The 20,481-nt window shown below is 40.6% G+C and overlaps 2 protein-coding genes across 12 annotated transcripts in view; both read right to left on the bottom strand.

Annotated features, from left to right (window-relative positions):
• Positions 1–187: 187 nt before the first annotated feature.
• On the bottom strand, positions 188–11,870 carry smarcd2 (SWI/SNF related BAF chromatin remodeling complex subunit D2). 2 transcript variants are annotated; one of them, XM_083557138.1, is made up of 13 exons: positions 11,564–11,870; positions 8,956–9,152; positions 8,802–8,844; positions 8,588–8,722; positions 8,348–8,467; positions 5,721–5,816; positions 4,965–5,066; positions 4,691–4,852; positions 4,515–4,612; positions 4,292–4,427; positions 4,080–4,202; positions 3,123–3,224; positions 188–2,386 (listed from the first exon to the last, which is right to left on the bottom strand). In XM_083557138.1, exons 1-13 carry the CDS (start codon positions 11,699–11,701, stop codon positions 2,333–2,335), a joined length of 1,506 nt encoding a protein of 501 aa, XP_083413264.1. In that variant the 5' UTR covers positions 11,702–11,870; the 3' UTR covers positions 188–2,332. The 2 variants fall into 2 exon arrangements, with proteins under 2 accessions (XP_083413264.1, XP_083413265.1); XM_083557139.1 differs by having other exon boundaries at positions 8,600–8,722.
• A 1,256-nt stretch (positions 11,871–13,126) lies between these two features.
• The window catches only part of atxn7l3b (ataxin 7 like 3b), a 9,640-nt gene continuing 2,285 nt past the window's right edge, over positions 13,127–20,481 (bottom strand). For 2 of the 10 annotated variants that reach the window (XM_083557210.1, XM_083557208.1), the window contains 4 exons: positions 19,522–19,693; positions 18,268–18,365; positions 16,113–16,158; positions 13,127–13,919 (listed from right to left, as the gene is read on the bottom strand). In XM_083557210.1, coding sequence (XP_083413336.1) covers positions 13,808–13,919; positions 16,113–16,158; positions 18,268–18,365; positions 19,522–19,693 — 428 coding nt within the window. In that variant the 3' untranslated portion in view covers positions 13,127–13,807. Of the gene's footprint in view, positions 13,920–16,112; positions 16,670–18,267; positions 18,400–19,521; positions 19,694–20,481 lie in introns of all 10 variants that reach the window. The other 8 variants (XM_083557216.1, XM_083557211.1, XM_083557212.1 and 5 more) reach the window with 8 other exon arrangements.

Here is a 20,481-nt window from a genome sequence, read left to right as displayed (position 1 = left end):
TTTCTATCCCCAGTAGGACAAGCTGTTGAGACCTGCCCAGGACGCTAAGACGGATGAGTAACACCGGGTCGGCTGGTTTGGCCGCACGGCAGCGTTGGCCATCCGCTGGAGATGATCCATGTAGTGGGGAATGTATATGCACGTGTTGCTGTAGTGAAATCCTGATAATGTGATCAAATACGCACACTTAAGCACAAAGGCCGGCTGTTTTATTGTACAAATACAAAGCGATTGAAAAAATATTTGTAAAAAGTACAGATCATCATCAGAAGTATAAAACATAGAACGTGCTCTTTTTTTTTGTCATCTAAAAATAATTTTTTTATTTCGACAGGATATAAAAAAAAGAAAAAAAAAAAAGATCTTAAACAATGGCATGTTTAATACGGTCACTGTAATGACAGGCCAGGCTTAAAGAAATACTCTGAAATAATAATAAAAAAAACAACAGCAGCAATAATGGCTGTTATAAACTTGTAAGGAACGTTCTGGGCCAAAATCTGATTCCTACACCTAAATATCAGTCGGAATTAAACTGATCAGCGACCTGTAGACGCCGCACTCGATAACCAGACGTTTGTCGACACCTGACCGTAAGGTTTGTACAAGCTCAGAAGATCAGAGCACTATAGCAGCTCCTCTCCAAAGCGTATAAACCAGATCTTCAAGGAGCTCACTTTGTGCGCAGGGGCATCGCAGCGCTGGAACAGGTTCGGGTTTCCAAGTTCAACCGAATGCACAATATTATAGCGCCATCTAAAGACGTCCTGTACTATTGAGGGCCTCCGGATTTGTGAGAACGGTTTGAAAAAAGAACCACATAGAGCAGGAAAGGTCAGGTGTCCCAATACTTTTGGCAATCTAGTGTACGTTGAATCTTTTCTCTGCTGGCATTTTTAGACTTGCTAGTTATAAAAATAGCTAAATTTTGAATTGTTTGCTAGTTCCAACACTAGACTGTCCATACATATATATAAATATATATATTTTGTTTTTGTAAAAAGCCCAAATCGTCCCTTTAAGTTCATTTATAGACGGAATGTAAGAAGCTGCTTTAAGAAAAATACAAATAAATCGCACTGATTGGCTTTAAAATGATTGCCGGTTTTGGTAACCGCGGTTTAAATGGAAACCCCCCCCCCCCACGAAATTCTTTTAGTATTCGTGCTTTGGTTCATAGCGGACGAGAATATTCTCTCTTACGGATGGATTCTGCGCATATGTTTTCGACCCGGCCCTTTGAACTTCACGTATTATGCAGGAGTAAAATGGACCTCGTCGGGGATGTCATGGGCGAATCGGATCGAAATATAGATATATATTTATAAATCTGGCAACCGGTTCTTGCAATACAGAATTCAAGATATATGCACCCGTTTCTGGGAGAACCTAGAATTTTTCCAAATGACACAAACATGGCTCCAGGACGCTGGAAAGGTATCGAAGGTGTAAATGCAAGGGGATTCGTTTTAGATTGCAGAATCCCACCACTTTCAATACTATGATATTCGGTGGAGATTTATGACGATCCTCGTCAAGTCCATTTCATTTCCAGGTTTTAACGCAGATAAAGTGCACACGTCAAGAGGCCAGACGATACGTCTCCAACGCCGTCTGCGGCGACACGTGAAAAAACGCCCTTTTTTATCTGCCAACCGTGGCCTGAAAAACGACAATTGTTTTAATGGCGGATTTCCGGATTTTGGTTTAGTACCAAAACGATTCTAAGAAAGAAATACGGCCGCTCCAGTAGTAGACTTGTAGTCTGTCCTGTACTCAAATCCGACTGATTATCCAATCCCTGTTTCCGATCCGAATGTCAGAATTAGCATTTCCGGTTTGAACGGAATCGGACTTCCCCCTGTGGTTTTAAGGCCGTCTGAACGTCAGTTTGAAGAAAGAAAAAAAAAAGATGGCTTACGCTCCTACCTGCTGTTTATAAACACGTGTCTGTGCTCCTTCACTGTTATGTCTGGAAATAACAGAGAAGGTAACACACACACACGCACACACGCACACATACTGTAAACACTACATTTTGTGTTCCGTCTCCTAGATCAGAGACACCTAAAGGAAACCCAAAAAAAAAAAAAAAAAAGAAGGCAGTTATGGCTTATAAAAGTAGTTTGAAATGAAAATCCCCCCCAAATACAAACATTTGGTACCAAAGAAACGGCAAATGCACACTGCAATGTGAAAGGAAAAAAAAAATACTAAAGCGGCAAATCCATGAGCCAAATTTGAAGCGGAAAAATTAAACTGCACGATGATGACGACGACGAAGACTCGCGCTATTTCTTCGCCGCAGCGTCTTCCAACGTACAGGATGGGTTTAGGTGAGGCGGATCCCGAGTACCTGCTCCAGCTCGTGTCTCCTCTGCTGGACCTGGAGGACCACCAAAGAGAAGGCAATTCATTTACTTATGTATTGAAGGAGTCTCCAGTGCAAGTCAGGGGTGAAGCGGTGTATTCGAAAATGGGAAAAAAAAAAGAGATACAGACAAGGTTACGCCTTTTTTTTCACGCCGTACTTCTGTCCGCTGTTTAAAATGTATTTATTTATTTTTTTATTTCAATCTAGCGATATGGGTCGTTTTGTGGTTTTTTTCCCCTTTAAAAAAAAACTTTTTTTGTCTCTTAAATGCAGACATTTGCTATTGAAATAAATGGAGCAGTTAAGTAGAACATATCTTTGGACAATTTAATAATAAATGTAAAAAAAATAAAAATAAAAAAAAAAAGCTCACAAAATCATTTAAATCAATTTAAATTGTGTCTATTAAATCGATTACTCAATTTAATAAAAGATTTGATTTATTCCATTTTATTTAAACCAAGCAGGAATTTGATTTAAAATTGTTTGCAAATGTTAATAATAAATTGTCTACCTGCCCCTGCTTTTTAATAAAAGATATCGTTTGTAACCTTTCTCGCCCCCTGCAGCCTGCAAGCTGAACTGCAACGAAAATGGATTTCGCTAAAACATTGCATGTCTATACTTTACAGACCGCACCTTTAATTTCAAAAACCAAGATTCTTGTTCATTCTGGTGCATTCGTGTTTAAAGTCAAACTGCAGCCGTGGCGATTTCAGAAAGAGATTACAGACTCTGGAGTGCATACCTTGGAGAATAGGTAGCGGCCCACGGCCTCCTGGATCCAAGGAGCCTGGAAGAACTCGCTCCTTCTCTCTTCCTCCGGGTTCCCGGCAGTGTCGGTCATCAGCTGGAAGACAATGCGCACACACACACACACACACACACACACACACACACACACCCCATTATAGCAGCGCCACGGAGTCGGACCAAACGACTTTTTAATGAAACCCAGTCTCGGTCTCACGAGCTCGGCAGCCGAGTAACTCCGAGATCTTGGCTTGACGTCTCGAATTTTCGAAACTCGTCTCCATAACATAATGTCAGTGTTACAACCAAACACCATTACTGCCATAGCAACAATAATATAAATGTAGTCCTACAGCCAAGTCGTATTTGGTGTCTGAAATTTTGCTTCGGGGCCAGAGGTAAAAAAATAAAAAATATAATTAAAAAAATAAAAAAATAAAATACTATTAATAACAAAAACACACAAAAAAATTTATTCTTTTTAATTTCATTTATGAATAGACATTTAATTTCCTGGATGTATAGCAAAAAAAAAATTTTCTTTATTATATCAGTAATTATTGTAATAAATAACAATTAAAAATAGAGATCAACCAATAGAGGGCAGTAGTAGTTGACTACTGAAACTATCCGGCAAAAATCCAAAATGTGCACGCGAGACTGAGCGCTGCAGAGAGCGCCATGTTACGCTTATAATTTACAATTTATTAATTACGTAATATTTATTTATATAATTAAATACATTGTTTTATTTATTTTATTTAATAATAAAAACTATTTCACATGCAGAGTTGTATTTTTTATAAAAAAAATTTAATCCAATATCCATTTCAAATCGGTAATCGGTATATATATGAAATTGATGGGAAATTTCATGACGTTCTGTCCAATCAGGTTTGAGAATTCTTCTGAATATTCTGGCGTTGTGGTTTAGAAGGCGGACTGCGGGTACCTTGAGGTCTCGTCTCTGAGACTTGAGCCAGTCCTGGATGAAGTCCTGAGGGTTGTTGCTGAAGCTTAGCATGAAGTCGCGCTGCGTTTTCAGTTGGTTGATCGACTCGATGGTCTCGTGGATCTGATGAATGAGGGAGAAACAAAAATCCTGTTTGTAAGCTATCGGCCATGTCGGGACCTGATCACATGACCCCTCTCTCACACACCGACCTTCATTTCTAGAGCGGCGATCTCCTGCTGGTTGGTGGTGGAGGACAGGAAGCTGCTCATCTGGCTTTTTAGCGGATCGTCCACTTCGACGTCGATGTCGAAGCATGCCGTCTTCTTCTGGTCGTTCGGATCCACGCTGTCAAAGACACAAGGAGGATTATTCGTTTTTTTTTATTTATTTTTTGGCGAGACGTGAGGTAAAAAAAACAACCCTCGTACACACCTGATGATGTGGTTGATGACGATGGGGTCCGGGTGCTGCAGAAGTCCCGCCAGCTTCATAGGGATCTCGGAGAACCTCATTCTGTGGCAGGCAAAGATCTAAAACGAGATGGCGGCTTGTTAAGCGACTTGGCGAGCGTTGGTGGGGTGGATGCTTCTTACGCCACCTAGCGTTACCTGTCTGAAGTAGCGGTTGCAGTTGATGTATTCTTTCTCGTGACAGTCCTGCAGCTTGTTGTTCTTGATGTAGAGCCAGAGCGCCTGCATGATGCTGGCTCGGGTCTGAGTGTGAACGCCCAGGAGACGCGCCAACCGTGGGTCCAGCTTGTACTGCGGGGGCTTCGGGGCGAGGGAATGGAAAGCGGCGTCGACGTGACTCGTTAGTGCACTGGGTCATAAATCGGGTTTGTAAAAAGTATTGGCGCCCTTGGCACAAGAGCCCCGTGTTTACCTGGTGGTCGAGCATCAGCAGGAGTGTGCATTTTACGCCCACATCTCCAGGTCTCTTCACCTGAAAGCCGTCCGTCTCCTGAGTGCTGGGCATCCGGTGCCACTGACGAACCAAACGCAAACGTTTCAAAACAACGACGAGCCCCTTAATGTTCTAATCTCCTAATATTTCCTGTTCATCTGCAGATTTATAGGCTTGTGGAGGCAACATCATGATTTTATCCCTCAGTAGAATCATTCCATTTGATGCACATCGATTTACATGCAATTCGATTTTTTCCCCGCTATATTTATTTTGTTTATTAAAGTTTCATATTCAATAATAGACATTTTATGCAGTAATGCCATTTTATATTCATAAACCGCAGTAAAATATTCGTATTTATATGCCTGCAGTAAAAAAATTTAAAATAAAAAAAATAAATGTACACAAAGTATCATTTTTAATATGAAAAAAAAAATTCATATTAAAAATATACTTTGTGTACATTTATTGACCTTTTTTTGTGTACATTTATTTATACAGTTTTATTTATATTTATTATTTTTGTTTCTCTAGTAGAAGTTTGTAGTTATTTACCAACAGCGATACTTAAATATTTATTTACCATAATATTTTTTTTTTTTATTTATCTTTCAGTGTTTGTCTTGGATATTGAACTTGATTCTAAGCTGTACACTTTTTCACCAATTTTTAGAACTGTATGGGTAAGATCTAAACTGTTTTGTAAAGTATTGGCACCCATGGCTGTGTTACCTCCACCAGGTGGTTGTCTGGACCATACAGCTCCTTATCCAGCTCAATGACCAGGCTTTTAAAAAAGGAGGAAAACTTTCTTTTCTGTTTCCCAGGCTATGGATGGAAAGAGGGAAAGAGAGAGAGAGAGAGAGAGAGAGAGAGAAAAACTGTCAATTATGTTCTCTGACTACACACCAATTATTACCTTCTTTTAGCTTTCACTCACATTTTGTTCTTAACCACTGAGAAAGAAAGAAAGCAGTTCCTCTATTTCTTTTCCTCAGGTGGCTCAGTGTGTGTGTGTGTGTGTTTGGGTCGATCACGTCATGCCCACATGTTTCTCACAGAGTTTCGATTCTTAACCCGATTATAAAGCCTCGAGCAGAGGCGTAGCCATCATGGGAAATTTCCACAGCACATCTGGTTGTAAGACTTTGTGGAGGGGCACGGTTGCGAGATGAAAAACAGCTCGGAGACATTACGAGTCCTGACGTTAGCAAAAACAGTTTGCTGTTCAAGGAGGGTAAAACACGCACAGACTCTTTTTGGAAGGACGAGCTAGCTCTCTCATTGAAATATCTAGCGACTCTCACTAGCAGGAGGCGTTTTTAACGGCGGTTTTCCGTCGTTAATATCAGCCACGTTCGACATTAAAACTCAGAGACAACAAATATAATCATCAACGGTCAGGTCTTTCGAATAATAAAAAAACATGTTGCTAGGCACAATAAGCTAGCTAATAACAAGAGGATAATGATTTAGAGGATGGAGAGTGGTGGCTCCTGCGGTTAAGGCGCTGGGTTGCCGATCGGAAGGTCTGGGGTTCGAGCCCCGGTATCGCCAGGCTGCCACTCTTGGGCCCTTGAGCAAGGCCCTTAACCCTCTATGCTCCGGGGGTCCCTTACGAGGGAAATATCAAGGTCCGTGACGTGGGGCCGCCTTCCCGTGGGCTCACCACCTGCAGGAGGGACCGTAAGGGACGGTGCTGTGAGGATTGGGCAGCAGTCGAAGGCGGGGTATGCCTGCTTAGACTGCTGCCCCCGCGACCCGAATTACGGATAAGCGGGAGAAAATGAATGAATGAATAATGATTTAGAGAGGTGATACATAATGGCAAAAAATATACAGTTAAAATTGAAAAATAAATAAGATAAAAACACGAGACGGAACTGTCCGGAACATCAAACATGACCTCAGATATGATGAACGTTTGTTTCATAAATGACTCAGAAGAACTACCTTTAAGTAATTTCTGTAAGACCTGACAATTTAGAAAGTGGGTGTATAACAATAAAAACACACGGTCATCATTAAAAAAAAAGAACAAAGAAAAAGGGCAGAAATGTCCAGACGGTCAACAGTTACCTCAGATACGATGTTTAATTACTAAAAAAACACTCAGAAGGACTAAAATTGCACTATGTTAACTTTTACATCAACTAATGTTCGTATAAAAACGAGACAGAAGTATCCAGGACATTGTTTTATTAGTAAGTCATCACATTTGAGGTAAATGTCAATCATAAAAAATTTTATTCGAGTCTAGCTATAAGTAACGATACAGGATAGTTTGTTAAAATTAGGCTCTAGCTACCCTTAGCTTTAAGTATCGATTAAAGATAGTTTGTAGGCGACATTGAAAACATGTAGTGACTAAAAATTAAACACAACAAAAATATTTACCTCAGATGTGATGTTAAATTACTAATTAAACACTCAGAAGAACTAAAATTGCACTGTTTACTTTTACATCAACTATTGTCCGTATAATAACAAGACAGAAGTATCCAGGACATTGACGTTTATCACAAACGGTATGACTTACTAATAAAACGATCATAAGAACTAAAATTAGACTCTAGCTACCTTTAGTTTTATTTAACGATTCAGGATAGTTTGTAGGCGACATTGAAATCATGTAGTGACTAAAAATTCAACACAACAAAAATATTTACCTCAGATGTGATGTTAAATTACTAATTAAACACTCAGAAGAACTAAAAATGCACTAAATTTACTTTTAACTATAACTAATGTTTGTAATAAAACGAGACAAAATTATCCAGGACATTGACCTTTACCTCAAATGTGAGGACTTACCAATAAAACAATCATAAAATGTTTAGTTCAATTCTAGCTATAAGTAACGATTAAAGAAAGTTTGTAGGCGACATTAAAATCATGTAGTGACTAAAAATAAAACAACAAAAATATTCACCTCAGATGTGATGTTAAATTACTAAATTAACACTCAGAAGAACTAAAAATGCACTAAATTTACTTTTAGCTTCAACTAATGTCTGTATAAAAACAAGACAAAAATATCCAGGACATTGACATTCATCGCAAATGTAAATACTAATAAAACAATCATAAGAACTAAAATTAGACTCTAAGCTACCTTTAGCGTTAAGTATCGATTTAGGATAGTTTGTAGGCAACATTGAAAACGTGACTAAAAATTAAAAACACAACACAAATATTCACCTCAGATGTGATGTTAAATTATGAATTAAACACACTAAAAAACATAAAAATTAATTGCTAAATTAGAACAGGTTCATTTATTTGTCGTAGTTAACAAACTGGTTAACAAACTGGTGTGAAGACTTTATCGTGTCCATGGTAACAGCTTTGGAACTTACATCCTCTAAGAGTTTGCCTTCCACTCGAAGTTCCCATGATGCCACTTTCTCAGACTCTTCCCCCTCTGGTTTGGCAGGTGTGCAGGTGTTCGAGATGTAGATCCTCAATTTGCGCTTTTGCTTTAGAGACAAAAAAAAATAAATAAATAAAAAGACGGTAAAAGAATTGCGGTTCGCTCTTTTTTCCGTTTTAACGTAGCTCATAGTCCAGGTATTGATTCTTGATACTTGAATACACACAGTGTTTGTTACCGTGATGGGCTTCTTGATGGCCTCCTGGATCTCCATGCGCTTCCGAGCAATGGTCTGGTCCAGTTTCCTCTCGAACGCCAGAAGGTCCATGTAGGCCTGAGACTCGGGGACCAGGTCCCGGATCTGCGTCACAGCAAAACAATTAAACACCGGGTGACAAACACGCATTTAACGTGTGATACGAGCCAGAGCGAAAACTCACCCTCTGGGGAAGAATTTTGTCGGCCATTTTGCGCCGCTTTAGCCTGAAAACCGCGAGGCGAGACAAAATAAAATACAAAAATAAATAAGAGATCGTACGATAGGTGAAGACTGGATGGTTGATGGGAAAACTAGAATCTGACGCTGGCGCTCACCCTCTCCGAGGTCCCATCATCCCCCCTGCCTGCTGCTGCTGGTGCTGAAGTAGTCTCTTGCGCGCTGGATCCATGGCGGTCTGGGGCATGCCGGGACGAATGGACATGGTGCCTCCGTATGATGGCCCGGGCATCGGAGAACCCATAGAACCCATTCCACCCATGGGCATGTTGCGACCCGGAGGGACGCCGGGACGCTGCAAAAACACAAACATGCATTAAAAGGAAAATCTCCAGATATATATCCAGACTTTCCATCTACGAATGATCTCGCCCATTTCAGCCACGCCCCCTTTTAGCTTCATCGTACACCGTTACAGAGGATTGATTGAAGAGCATCTGTTTTGCCCTAAAGCGTTCGAAGACGCTCTTTTTGTTTATACGTTATTTCCTGAGGATTTGGTATCATGTACTTTTTTGTCTGTGAGCGCCCCCGCCAGCAGAAATGACTAAATCGCTCGCGTTGGATTCACAAACAAAAACAAAAAACAAACAGAGCTGTTTCATGGACCAGGCATTAATCAGTTTGTTAGTAAATAACCTCGCAAATAAACCAGTGTCCAGCTTACATTTCCTCTGGGGTTGCCAGGTTTTTCTTTTCTTTCCATTCATTTTTTTTTTTGCGGGGAGGTGGGGGGAATTACATTTGTGTATGACTGTCGAATATATATATATATATAGCATTTTTACATAACGGGGAAGAGGAAACGCACCGAACCAGTTTAACTGCTGAAAATTCACCACAAAGGGGGCGTGGCTTACAGTTTACATCTTCGGAAAAACCTTGCGATACGATACTATGGCTAACACTGTTCAGTTGGACGGTTTCTTTGAGGTGAGGTTTCTTTGCAGATAAAAAACTTAAAATATATATAATAAAAATTTTTATTTTATTATTTAAATTGTTTTTTTTTTGTTTGTTTTTAAGTCACGGCTCAATTTCGTAGGAAATGCAAAACAAAAAAAAAAGTTTTTTATTTTTTAATTAACGCAATTTATTATTATTATTAATACTTGTGATCAACATTTAAACAGTTACAATTTTAACCATTTTAAATAAAATGTCTCCTTGGTTAAATTAAATAATCATAATATTTTATAATATTTGCTGGGAAAATACCCCATGTCCCTCCTTTGAACATGTCCAAACCATCTCAATCTCACATCCCTCGCCTCGTCTCCAAAACGTCCTTCATGCGCTGTCTCTCTAATAAACTCATTTCTAATCCTGTCCATCGCCGTCACTCCCAATGAACATCTCAACATCTTTGGCTCTGCTACCTCCAGCTTCACCTCCTGTCTTTTACTCAATGCCACTGTCTCAGACAAGTTGGCGTCTGTATTGCGATGAATCTTTTTTTTTTCTTCCATTTTTGCGTCGATTTACTTATCTCCAATTATTAGCAGATGCACTTTACTTTCATTATTTGTGTCTAAGTGACCAATAGAGTCATGTAGAATACAGATTTACATGGCAGAGGTAGAGCTGCATCTTCCTAGAGACACAACAGGAAAAGAACAGCCGGTTTTATTTCACCCTAATATATATTATACGTCTGTTGTTGATGTCTCCGTGTGCTGAAAGCTTCCGTCACCAAAACACTTGGCGACGAAGTTCCTTCCGATTCTATAATTTGCGATCGGTGCAGAATTGAAAATAGGTTGATGCTGGAAATTGGGTTTGGTCCACATTGATTTGCAGAAATGTGATTATTTGGCCTAAATGTCTCCTTTAACGTGAATTTTAATTCAGATAATAATCCAGATTTTTTTTTTTTATTATTATTATTATTATTATTATATAACAATGAACCATAAGCCATGAAAAAAAAACAGGGAATATCAGGGGAGTTAAAAAAATTATAATAATAAAATATAAAGAAAAATTAATAATAAAAAAGGTTTAAACTCCAAATCTGTTGATGTTGTGATGGTTTTTGTAACCACGTGACCCAAACTGTTAAGACACAATGCAGCAAGAATTCTTGAATAAATGCCAACGCACGTGGAAGTCGCTGAATGAAATCACAGAACGACATAAAAGATATTAAATGTTTGTTTTAATATTTAAAATAAATAAAGAAAAAAACGAAAGTTGTACTATATTCAGTCAACGCATTGTTCTTCAGCGTGCCACATTTCGAGGGAGTGTTCCAAACAGCTCTTTAATTAAACACAAAGGGCACTATAAAGGGTGTGTTCACAGCCAGTGTAGGGCCCATGTGAAGGGAGCACGAAGCCGCTTTAGAACGCGGCCTGAACTCTACTTAAATGCGGAAGTAGGAGCAAAACCACTTTGCAGAGAAGCGAGATGTAAAAAAAAAAAAAAAAAAAGTGTGCCTGTTTGTTTTTACTCCACATTGGGAATTGTTGTTTTTTTTTTTTTTTAATTTTATTTACTTGGTTTGTGAAGTGTACTGCTGTTAAGATACTTTGTTCGATTAATTAATATATGCTGCGTTAGCGATTTAGCTTAGCCATTTGAAAAAAGAAACAGAGAGCTAGCACGCGCTTTATATTACAAAACAAATCAAAATGTGCTCAATGGCTTATTTTTGGTCCCTAATTAGAAACTTGAGATTACTATAATGATAACTCGGGTGGTTACCGGGTACTGGTTAGCCGGGCTCGGCATTGCTCTGTAGGCCGGATTCATCGCTGCCATCCGCGGGTGGCCGGGAGAGTTCATCCCGGGATTCATCACCGGGGGGCCCGGAGTATCAGGAAAAGCCGCTCTGGAAGCCATTTTCGCTAAACTCTGTGACTGAAAAGAAACAATCGGCCCGATATTAAAATCTACATCGATATTCTAAACGATCTACTTCCCTGATTTCGGAAGCGCTCGATGATCTCCGAGTGTCATCGCTCTGCCTGCCATCAAGTGTCTTGTCAAAACACCGCCCCCCCCCGCGCTTTCTGTCGCAATGGTTGTTCCGGAAAAACCGTTTAAAGCGTTTCAACCAATGGCGGCGCGCGAGAGGGGATGGGCGTGGCCACAACTCAGATCATGATTCACTGAAGAGAATCGAATCTTTTGAACAGATAGATAGATAGATAGAAAGATAGATAGAAAGAAAAGGGTGATTAAGAGAAAAATTAGATGAGAAAAAGGTGGAGATAGAAGGAAAGATAGAAAAGGGGGAGAAAGATAAGGATTGGATGAGAAAAAGGCGGAGAAAGCTAGAAAAATAGGAGAAAGAGAAATATGGGATAAGAAAAGGGTGGCGATAGAAAGAAAAGGGGGAGAAAGAGTAGGATAGGATAAGAAAAAGGTGGAGATAGATAGATAGGAAAGGGCGCATAAGAGATAGATGGAAAGATAGAAAAGGAGAGAAAGAAGATGGGATGAAAAAATGTGGACCTAGATAGATTAAGGGAGATAAGGGGAGAAAGAGGAAGATGGGATAAAAAAAATGTGGAGAGATAGATAGATAGATAGAAAAGGGTGAGAAAGAAATGGGATAAGAAAAAGGATGAGATAGAAAGAAAAGTGGAGAAAGAGGAAAATTGGAGAAGAAAAGGTGGAGAAAAAAAGATAGATAAAAAGAGAGAAAAGGGGAGAAATAGGAAGATTGTATAGGAAGACATTTTGTAGGATTGAAAAGCGAACAGGGATCCGTTTTTTCATTGCGAAGGCAGTAAATAATAATAATAATAATAATAATAATACGCTTCCTCATGGTTACTTTCTCGGTCACATTGATTGAAAACCGTGATTCGGGTTTCTGACTGGATTTTACACTCAAACCAGTTTATGATATATGAACGTGTGTATCACCTCCACCCACTTACACACTTCTAGTTGGATGCTTTCTGCAGGTCACTGGCTCTGTACACGTACGAGGACAAAGTGGAACCGAATCTATTTGTATAGTGCTTTCAGCAATGGATCGTCCCGCTGCAGCTTTACAGAAAATCTTTTATAAAATAGACATTTTAATGCCAAAAATGAGTCTGTGTAAGTTCAAAACTACCTGAGAAGAAATGAAGAAACCTTTCGTTTGGTTCTTGAGTTTAACCCGCCTTAATAATCTCACGTATCCTCAAGATGTTCACGTGGAACCATCACCAGATTCCATTAAGGAGAACGCCTTCCTCGGACGCTTTTCAGAACAAAAACAAACCTTGAGTGTTCGCGCCAGAATCCGTCTGAAACGTCACCACACAAACACGCGGTGTATCAAGTCATGTTTATTACGTGTGTGTATGTGTGCGCGTGCACGTGTGTATCATGCCAGTTAGCATGTGGCTCATGGCCAGTGTAGCAGCATTTTCCCCCGACTAGTCAAAATATATGTACAGTCACAACACAGACAGAATTCCTTTACACTGTAAACATCGAGTACACAGATAGAAAAAAGAAAGAAAAAAAACCTGACCAAAACAAACAAACAAACAAACGTGAAAAGATGCGTGAGAATTCGTTCACTGAAGAGGAATACGTGTGTTTCAAGTCACCAGATATTTCATTATCAATTACTCCTAGTCCGAGCAGTTCAGTCTGTCTGAATCTTGATTTCGGCTCAAAAACGTGTAACAAAAAAAAAAAAAAAAAATATTGAATTAAGCAGCATTCAAGATTGATTTTGATTTTTTTTCCCCAGAAAACCGTTACAGCAGTATCAGGAGCACAAGTATGTCAGCGACCCTTCATTCTCCTACTTTCTTCTCCTGCTGCAGTACGTTCGTACGTCCTCCTCGTACGTCCTGATCGTTTCCGTCAGGGGCCGAGGAGCCGTGGCGACACGTTCGGCACGAGGACGCCGATTTGTTGTGCAAAAAAAAATCTCCCCCAAAATAAACAAAAACTACATAAAAAATTGGTGTAAACCGGAGGAAAACCCGCAGCCAATCAGATCCTTCGAACCGGGTCGCTCTGGACGACTCGCCATGGAAACCAGTCTTCTTCACTCTGGGCGCTGCTTAGGATCCAGCGAAGCTGAAGGACGAAGACAGATCTTTGGCTTTTAAAGAAAATCCCAATAAACAATAGATTCAATTGCCTCTGAATGATCAATCTGTTACATGCTGAACAAAAAGACGCTACGTATTTTTTTCAAAGCTTTGTTGAACGTTACAGCCTTTTCTTCCCAAAATAAATTCATTCTTTTCATTAGAATTCTACTAACACCCCCCCAATGGCAACGTGAAAGAGGTTTATTCGAAATCTTTGCAAATTTATTAAAAATACAATAAATTCGAATAAAATCACATGTACGTTCGTATTCGCAGTCTTTGCTCAATACTTTGAAGCACCTTTGGCACCAATTACAGCCTCAAGACTTTTCGATTTTGCTGAGTCCAATTTTCGGCCAGTTTCGCCCCATACTTCTTTGCAGAACCTCTCAAGCTCCTTCAGGTTGGATGAGAAGTGTCGGTGGACAGACATTTTCAGATCTCTCCAGAGATGTTCAATCGGGCTCAAGTCTGGGCTCTGGCTGGGCCACTCAAGGACATTCAGAGTTGCCACTCCTTTGTATTCTTGGCTGTGTGCTTAGGGTCGTTGTCCTGTTGGTAGATTAACCGTCTCCCCAGTCTGAGGTCCAGAGCGCTCTGGAGCAGGTTTTCATCAAGGATGTCCCTGTATATTGCTGCATTCATCTTTCACTCGATCTTGACCAGTCTCCCAGTTCCTGTTACTGTAAAACATCCCCTCAGCATGATGCAGCCTCCACCATGCTTCACTGTAGGGATGGTAATGGCCAGGTGATGAGTGGTGCCTGGATTCCTCCAGACATGACAATCTTTGTTTCATCAGACCAGAGAATTTTGTTTCTCATGGTTGAGTCCTTCAGGTGCCTTTTTGGCAAACTCCAACTGAGTTTCACTACTGAGGAGTGGCTTCCGTCTGGCCACTCTACCATAAAGGCCTGATTGGTGGAGTGCTGCAGAGATGTTTTTCTTCTGGAAGGTTCTCGTCTTTCCACAGAGAAACGCTGGAGCTCTTTCAGAGTGACCACCGGGTTCTTGGTCACCTCCCTTTTCTCCTGATCGCTCAGTTGGTTGACTCCGCTCAAGGAGTCCTGGTGTTTTCAAACTTCTTCCATTAACGGATGATGGAGGTCACTGCGCTCAGTGGGACTTTCAATACTCCAGAAACGTTTGTCCCTCGACACAATCCTGTCTCGGGGGTCTTCAATTTCTTGGTTTTCATGGCTTGGCTTGTGCTCCGACATGCACTGTTAAATGTGGGACCTTCTATAGACAGGTGTGTGCCTTTCCAAGTCATGTCCAATTTACCACAGGTGGTCTTCAATCAAGTTGTAGAAACATCTCAAGGATGATCAGTGGAAACAGGGTACACCCAAGCTCAATTTTGAGCAAAAGGCTGTGAATTCTTATGTACGTGAGTCTTCTTTTTATTTGTAATAAAATTGCAAAGATGTCAAAGGAACCTCTTTCACTGGGTAATTATGGGGTTTTGTTTGTAGAATTCGGAGGAAAATAATAAATTTGATCCGTTTTGGAATAAAGCAGTAACAGGTGTGAGGCGTGTCAGAATTATAATTAAAAACATGAAATATCGCTAAATAAAAATTTCGTAAAAACGCCTGAGTTTGAAATTTTCTGAACGTCCCGTTAGGAAAAAAAAAAACAACAACAAAAAAAATCTATTCAAGTTATGATATCTTGCAGTGTCTATTTCTGGTAAAAACATTAAAATCCGAGCAACTACAACTAGATATTTGAGTCTTTTTTGTATATGTTCTAGACGGACACTTCTTTCCTACAGCTACACTATGTGAAGCAAAGTATGTGGACACCTGACCATAAGATTTGTGTGTGCATTCCATGTTTGCTGATAGAACAAGCGCCACTCCTCTGGGAAGACGTGTTTGTGAAAATTTGTGGGGATTTATTCAGCTACAAGTGTGTTTTGTTAAGCCTCAATTTCCTCAACCAGACTTTTTTTTTATTTTTTATTAAAGTTAATATAAAAAATAAATAAATAAACGACGAATCAAAACCCCCAAACCAACAACGTTCAATAAACATCCTCCAAGAAAAATTTTAAAATCAATGATTATATATATATAAAATAACTTTTTTTGGTTTAAAATTTTCATTTGGAAATTCATCATGATATTGTGAGAGATCGAAAAGATAGTTGCGTCACTTTGCCCAGCTACAGTTCATTCACTCTTACAGATACTTACCGTTTTTGTGTTTTAGTGACTTGGATCGTCTCGGTGAATTTGGATTCTGTGTAGAGAGAGAGAAAGAAAAGCAAGAAAAAAAAAAAATGTTGGCGATATTTATTTTTATTAAAAATAAAAAGCGTCACTAATAATTGCTTAGCGTCAAAGGATGACTTAGAAAGATCGTCAAATCGCTAGGGAAAAAAACAAAATGATAGAAAAGGTAGAAATGTTGCAAATAAACTTTCTTTCGGCTTCTCCCGTTAGGGGTCGCCACAGCGGATCATCCGCATGTTTGATTTGGCACGTTTTTACGCTGGATGCCCTTTCTAATGCAACCCTCCGCATTTATCTGGGCTTGGGACCGGCACCAAGAGTGGCTGGGGCTGGTTCCCTGACCGGGGATCGAACCTGGGCCGCAGCGGTGAGAGCACCGCATCCTAACCACTAGACCACCAGGGAACCTCGAAATGTTGCAAATAGAAAGAAAAAAAAAACAAAACAACAACTCACCAACAGAGCAGGATCGTTTCATAGAATGTAAAAAAATACCTTATCTGCCCTTCTCTTCTTTGCTGCAATGCAGAAAAGGTTGTTGTTAAATAAAACTCGGCATTTTCCACAAAAACATTTTGAAGCTTATTTCAGAAACGACATTTGAACTGGAAATCGGAGCATCGGGAATCGTCGAAAAATTGTTTTTAAAAGTAGGCGTGTACAACTAATCGTTAAAATTGATAAATCCGGTGTCGGCGAATGCCGTTATCGATTAGTTGGGCTGCTCAAGTTACGGCTTTGCGTAGCGTGAAAATGGTTTAGTTTAATGATGTGTTATTGTGTAAACTGTTTGCTAACTTCGGGACAGTCGCACTGGACCTGTTGTGTCTCGTGAATTTCAGGTTTCTAGCTTGCTGCGTTTCTCCGATCCGTTCTCTTTTTATTCTATTAGTCTGCCACAACAGTAACTTCTGTTTTCAAACGTGCTCTCACTTCCTCCTTACTAATCCTATCCACTTCCTGCTTCACCATCTCCACACCATCCAACCTTCTCTCTCTCATTTTCCTTATTCATCAGCTGCTCAAAATACTCCCTCCACCTTCTCATCACACTCTCCTCACTAGTCAACACATTTCCATCTCCATCCTTTACTGCTCTTACTTGCAGCACATCCTTCCCAGCTCGGTTCCTCTGCCTGGCCAATTGCTACAAATCCTTTTCTCCTTCTTTAGTGTCCAACTTCTACTACAGCTCCTAATATGCCCTTTCCTCTGCTTTCGCCACATCCCTCTTCACCTGCTGCTGCATCTCCTTGTTTTCCTGCCTACTTTTCTCATCTCTCTGTCGATCCCAATTCTGTTTCTTCAACCTCTTTCTCCTTATGCTCTCCTGCACTTCCTCATTCCACCACCAAGTCTCTTTGTCTCCCTTTCTATTTCCAGATATCACAGACCACCATCCGATGCTGTCTAGCTACACTGTCCCCTCCCAACACCTTACAGTCTCCAATCTCCTTCGGGTTGCATACATAGAACATAGTCCACCTGTGTGCACCTTTTTCCACTCTTATGTCACCCTATGATCCTCCTTCTTCTTAAAATAAGTGTTCACCACTTCCATTTCTATCCTTTTAGCAAAATCTACCACCATCTGCCCTTCCACATTCCTCTCCTTAAAACCATACCTACCATCACCTCCTCATCACCTCTGTTCCCTTCACCTACATGCCCATTAAAGTCTGCCCCAATCACCAATCGTTAATTCCTAGGTACACCTTCTACCACTTCATCTAACTCACTCCAGAATTTTTTCTTCTCCTCCATCTTACAACCCACTTGTGGAGCATAAGCACTGATGACATTTAGCATCATCCCTTCAACTTCCAGCTTCACGTTCATCACCCTATCAAAAACTCTCTTTACCTCCACTACACTCTTACTGTACTCTTCCTTCAGAACCAGTCATAGTACCAACATTTAAAGTACCAACCCGAACCTCCACTCTCCTCCACTTCTCCTTTCCCTGAACGACTGACTAAGGTCTGAGCGAGTTGAGGATTTGACAATGTTCTATTTGGTGATTGGCTTTTTTGCAGCCCTATCAGACTGTTCATTTCCTGATAATCTGACATGACCCGGGCCTCGGAACCCCAGAACTAACTAACAGGACGCTCACCTTTCTTTTCGGCCCCGTAGGACCAGTCGTTGTCGTTCACGTCGTCGTTGTCCTCCTGATCGCTCTCGGATTTGTTCGTGTTGTTGCCGCTGGCTATCCTGAGTACGGAGGAGAGGCGTGAGATGATTGTGCCTCAAAAAACAACCAAAAAACAAATGAATAGAAATTAAAACACGATATCCCTTGCCGAGAAGCTCTCCAACTAAATCGCTCACAAAGAGCGAGAAAAGAAATGAGTCGAAACTGAATCTCAACGCGGACAAGCTAGTCGCTACCACAAAGTTGGAGAGACACAATTGTAAAGGATGTCTGTGAAAATGTCCATGATGTCTATGGTCAGGTGTCCAGAACCTTTAGTCCTCACAGTGTATACAGGTAGAACTCATGAACGTCTTCCCGATATCATTCTGTGTATGTTTGTGTGCACGGCAAAAAAATTTTACGAAAACAACGAACAAATTAATGACTCAGTTGGAGAATCAATTCTTCCGTGCAATTCTGGCAAAAGTGAAGAAAATACGCACAAAATATTATTATTTTTAAAAATCCATTGGCAGTATGTATTGTAGTACATACACTATATTGCCAAAAGTATTGGGACACCTGACCTTTCCTGCTATATGTGGTTCTTTTCCAAACTGTTACCACAAATCCGGATTTACTCAATTGTACAGGACGTCTTTAGATGGCGCTATTATAAAACTTTGCATTCACTTGAACTTGGAAACCCGAACCTGTTCCAGCGCACAAAGTGAGCTCCTTGAAGATCTGGTTTACATGCTTTGGAGAAGAAGATCTTGCTGCTATAGAGCTCTGAGCTCATCCCTACTGAACACCTTTGGGATGAATGTGAACGCTGACTGCACCCCAGGTCTCCTCACCTACATCAGTACCTGCCTTTCATAACACCCTTGTGGCTGATGAACGCAAATATCCATAAGCACACTCCAAAAATCTATTGGAACATCTTTCCAGAAGAGTGGAGGGAATTATAAGAGTGAATTGGGACTAAATGTGGAATGCGATTCTCAAAAATCACATACCGTACTTATGGCCAGGTGACCCAATACTTTTGCAATATAGTGCATGAGGTACAGGAGCATTATTCTGTTCACATGGAGTATGTGTAAACCTGGCCTGAGGGTGGCGGTATAGCTGCTGCTGTTAAATCCACAACATTGCTAGCTAATAACAATAAAAAAAAAAAACATTTTGTTTAAGGTGGTAATTACACCCGGATGTGTTTCGAGGCACCTGCGGTTGGCGATGCGACTGCTGTTGCGCCCCATGCCAAGGCACTTCTCCAGGTGAGGGGCAAAGCGCGAGGCAGCGATGCTCCGGCTGCAGTTGGGACACACACACTCCTTGTTCTTCCACTGGTTGTACACCTGGCCGAAGATGTCCACTCCGGGCTGGTCCACGATTTCTGTCATGTGAGAAGGAAAAAAAAAATAAAAATCACTTGTTCGTCAACAGTAAGATCTGAAATCAGAGGTGACCTGGATAAGATTTCCAGAGTACCTGCTAACAAATTCCCTCTTTCCTGCTCACTTTCACGTACTGACTCAATTCCATTCCCTTGATTACGGTAAAACACGTGACTGCTTTGGGGGCTGTGAGGAAGCAGGCAAGTGGTCAGAGATATTAAATGAAGACGCCTCTGAACGCGCTGGGACACGTGGTTTGGTCCAAAATTGGTCCAGAATTGATTTGCATAATTGTCGAATCCAATAGTGTTTTAGAAGAAACTTTTCAAGCAAATCGATCCCTTATTTATCGTGGAGGGATTTATCGGCATCATAAACGACCGACATGCATAACGCCATCATTTTCGGGACGTCACAATATCAAAGGAGGACGAGATTAAAACCTGAGGGGTGCGATTCGATTCCGTATGTCAAAGAGCTTCTATTTAAAGTCTGAGCTGAAGCACCATTTGATAGCGTTTAAGATGCACCACATTTAAGAGGCCAATTAAATGCTCTCTAGAACATGTAAGTCCCACCCCTAAGAGTGTGCCTTGTTCTATAATAGTTGCTCATTTCTGTCTCCAACCAGTCTCTTTTGCCCTACAGTCTATAATACAGTCCTTCTCCATTAGTTCTCTATCTCCTGCCTCGATGACCACCGTGATGAAGTGCTTCGAGAGGCTCGTCATGAGGCACATCAAGACCCACCTACCACCCTCACTGGACCCCATGTGGTTCGCGTATC

Source organism: Silurus aristotelis (assembly GCF_946808225.1).
Source record: "Silurus aristotelis genome assembly, chromosome: 12".
NCBI lineage: Eukaryota > Metazoa > Chordata > Actinopteri > Siluriformes > Siluridae > Silurus > Silurus aristotelis.
Note: the sequence above shows the minus strand (reverse complement) of the source record. Positions and strands in the feature narration are given on the sequence as shown.

Excerpts from the sequence above, each read along its gene's own strand:
- smarcd2 (XM_083557138.1), bottom strand. The coding sequence starts at position 11,701 with ATGGCTTCCAGAGCGGCTTTTCCTGATACTCCGGGCCCCCCGGTGATG. Across the intron at positions 5,817-8,347 it reads AAGGCAAACTCTTAGAGGAT|CCTGGGAAACAGAAAAGAAA; the intron begins GTAAGTTCCAAA and ends TTCCATCCATAG. Across the intron at positions 4,613-4,690 it reads GCAACCGCTACTTCAGACAG|ATCTTTGCCTGCCACAGAAT; the intron begins GTAACGCTAGGT and ends ATCTCGTTTTAG.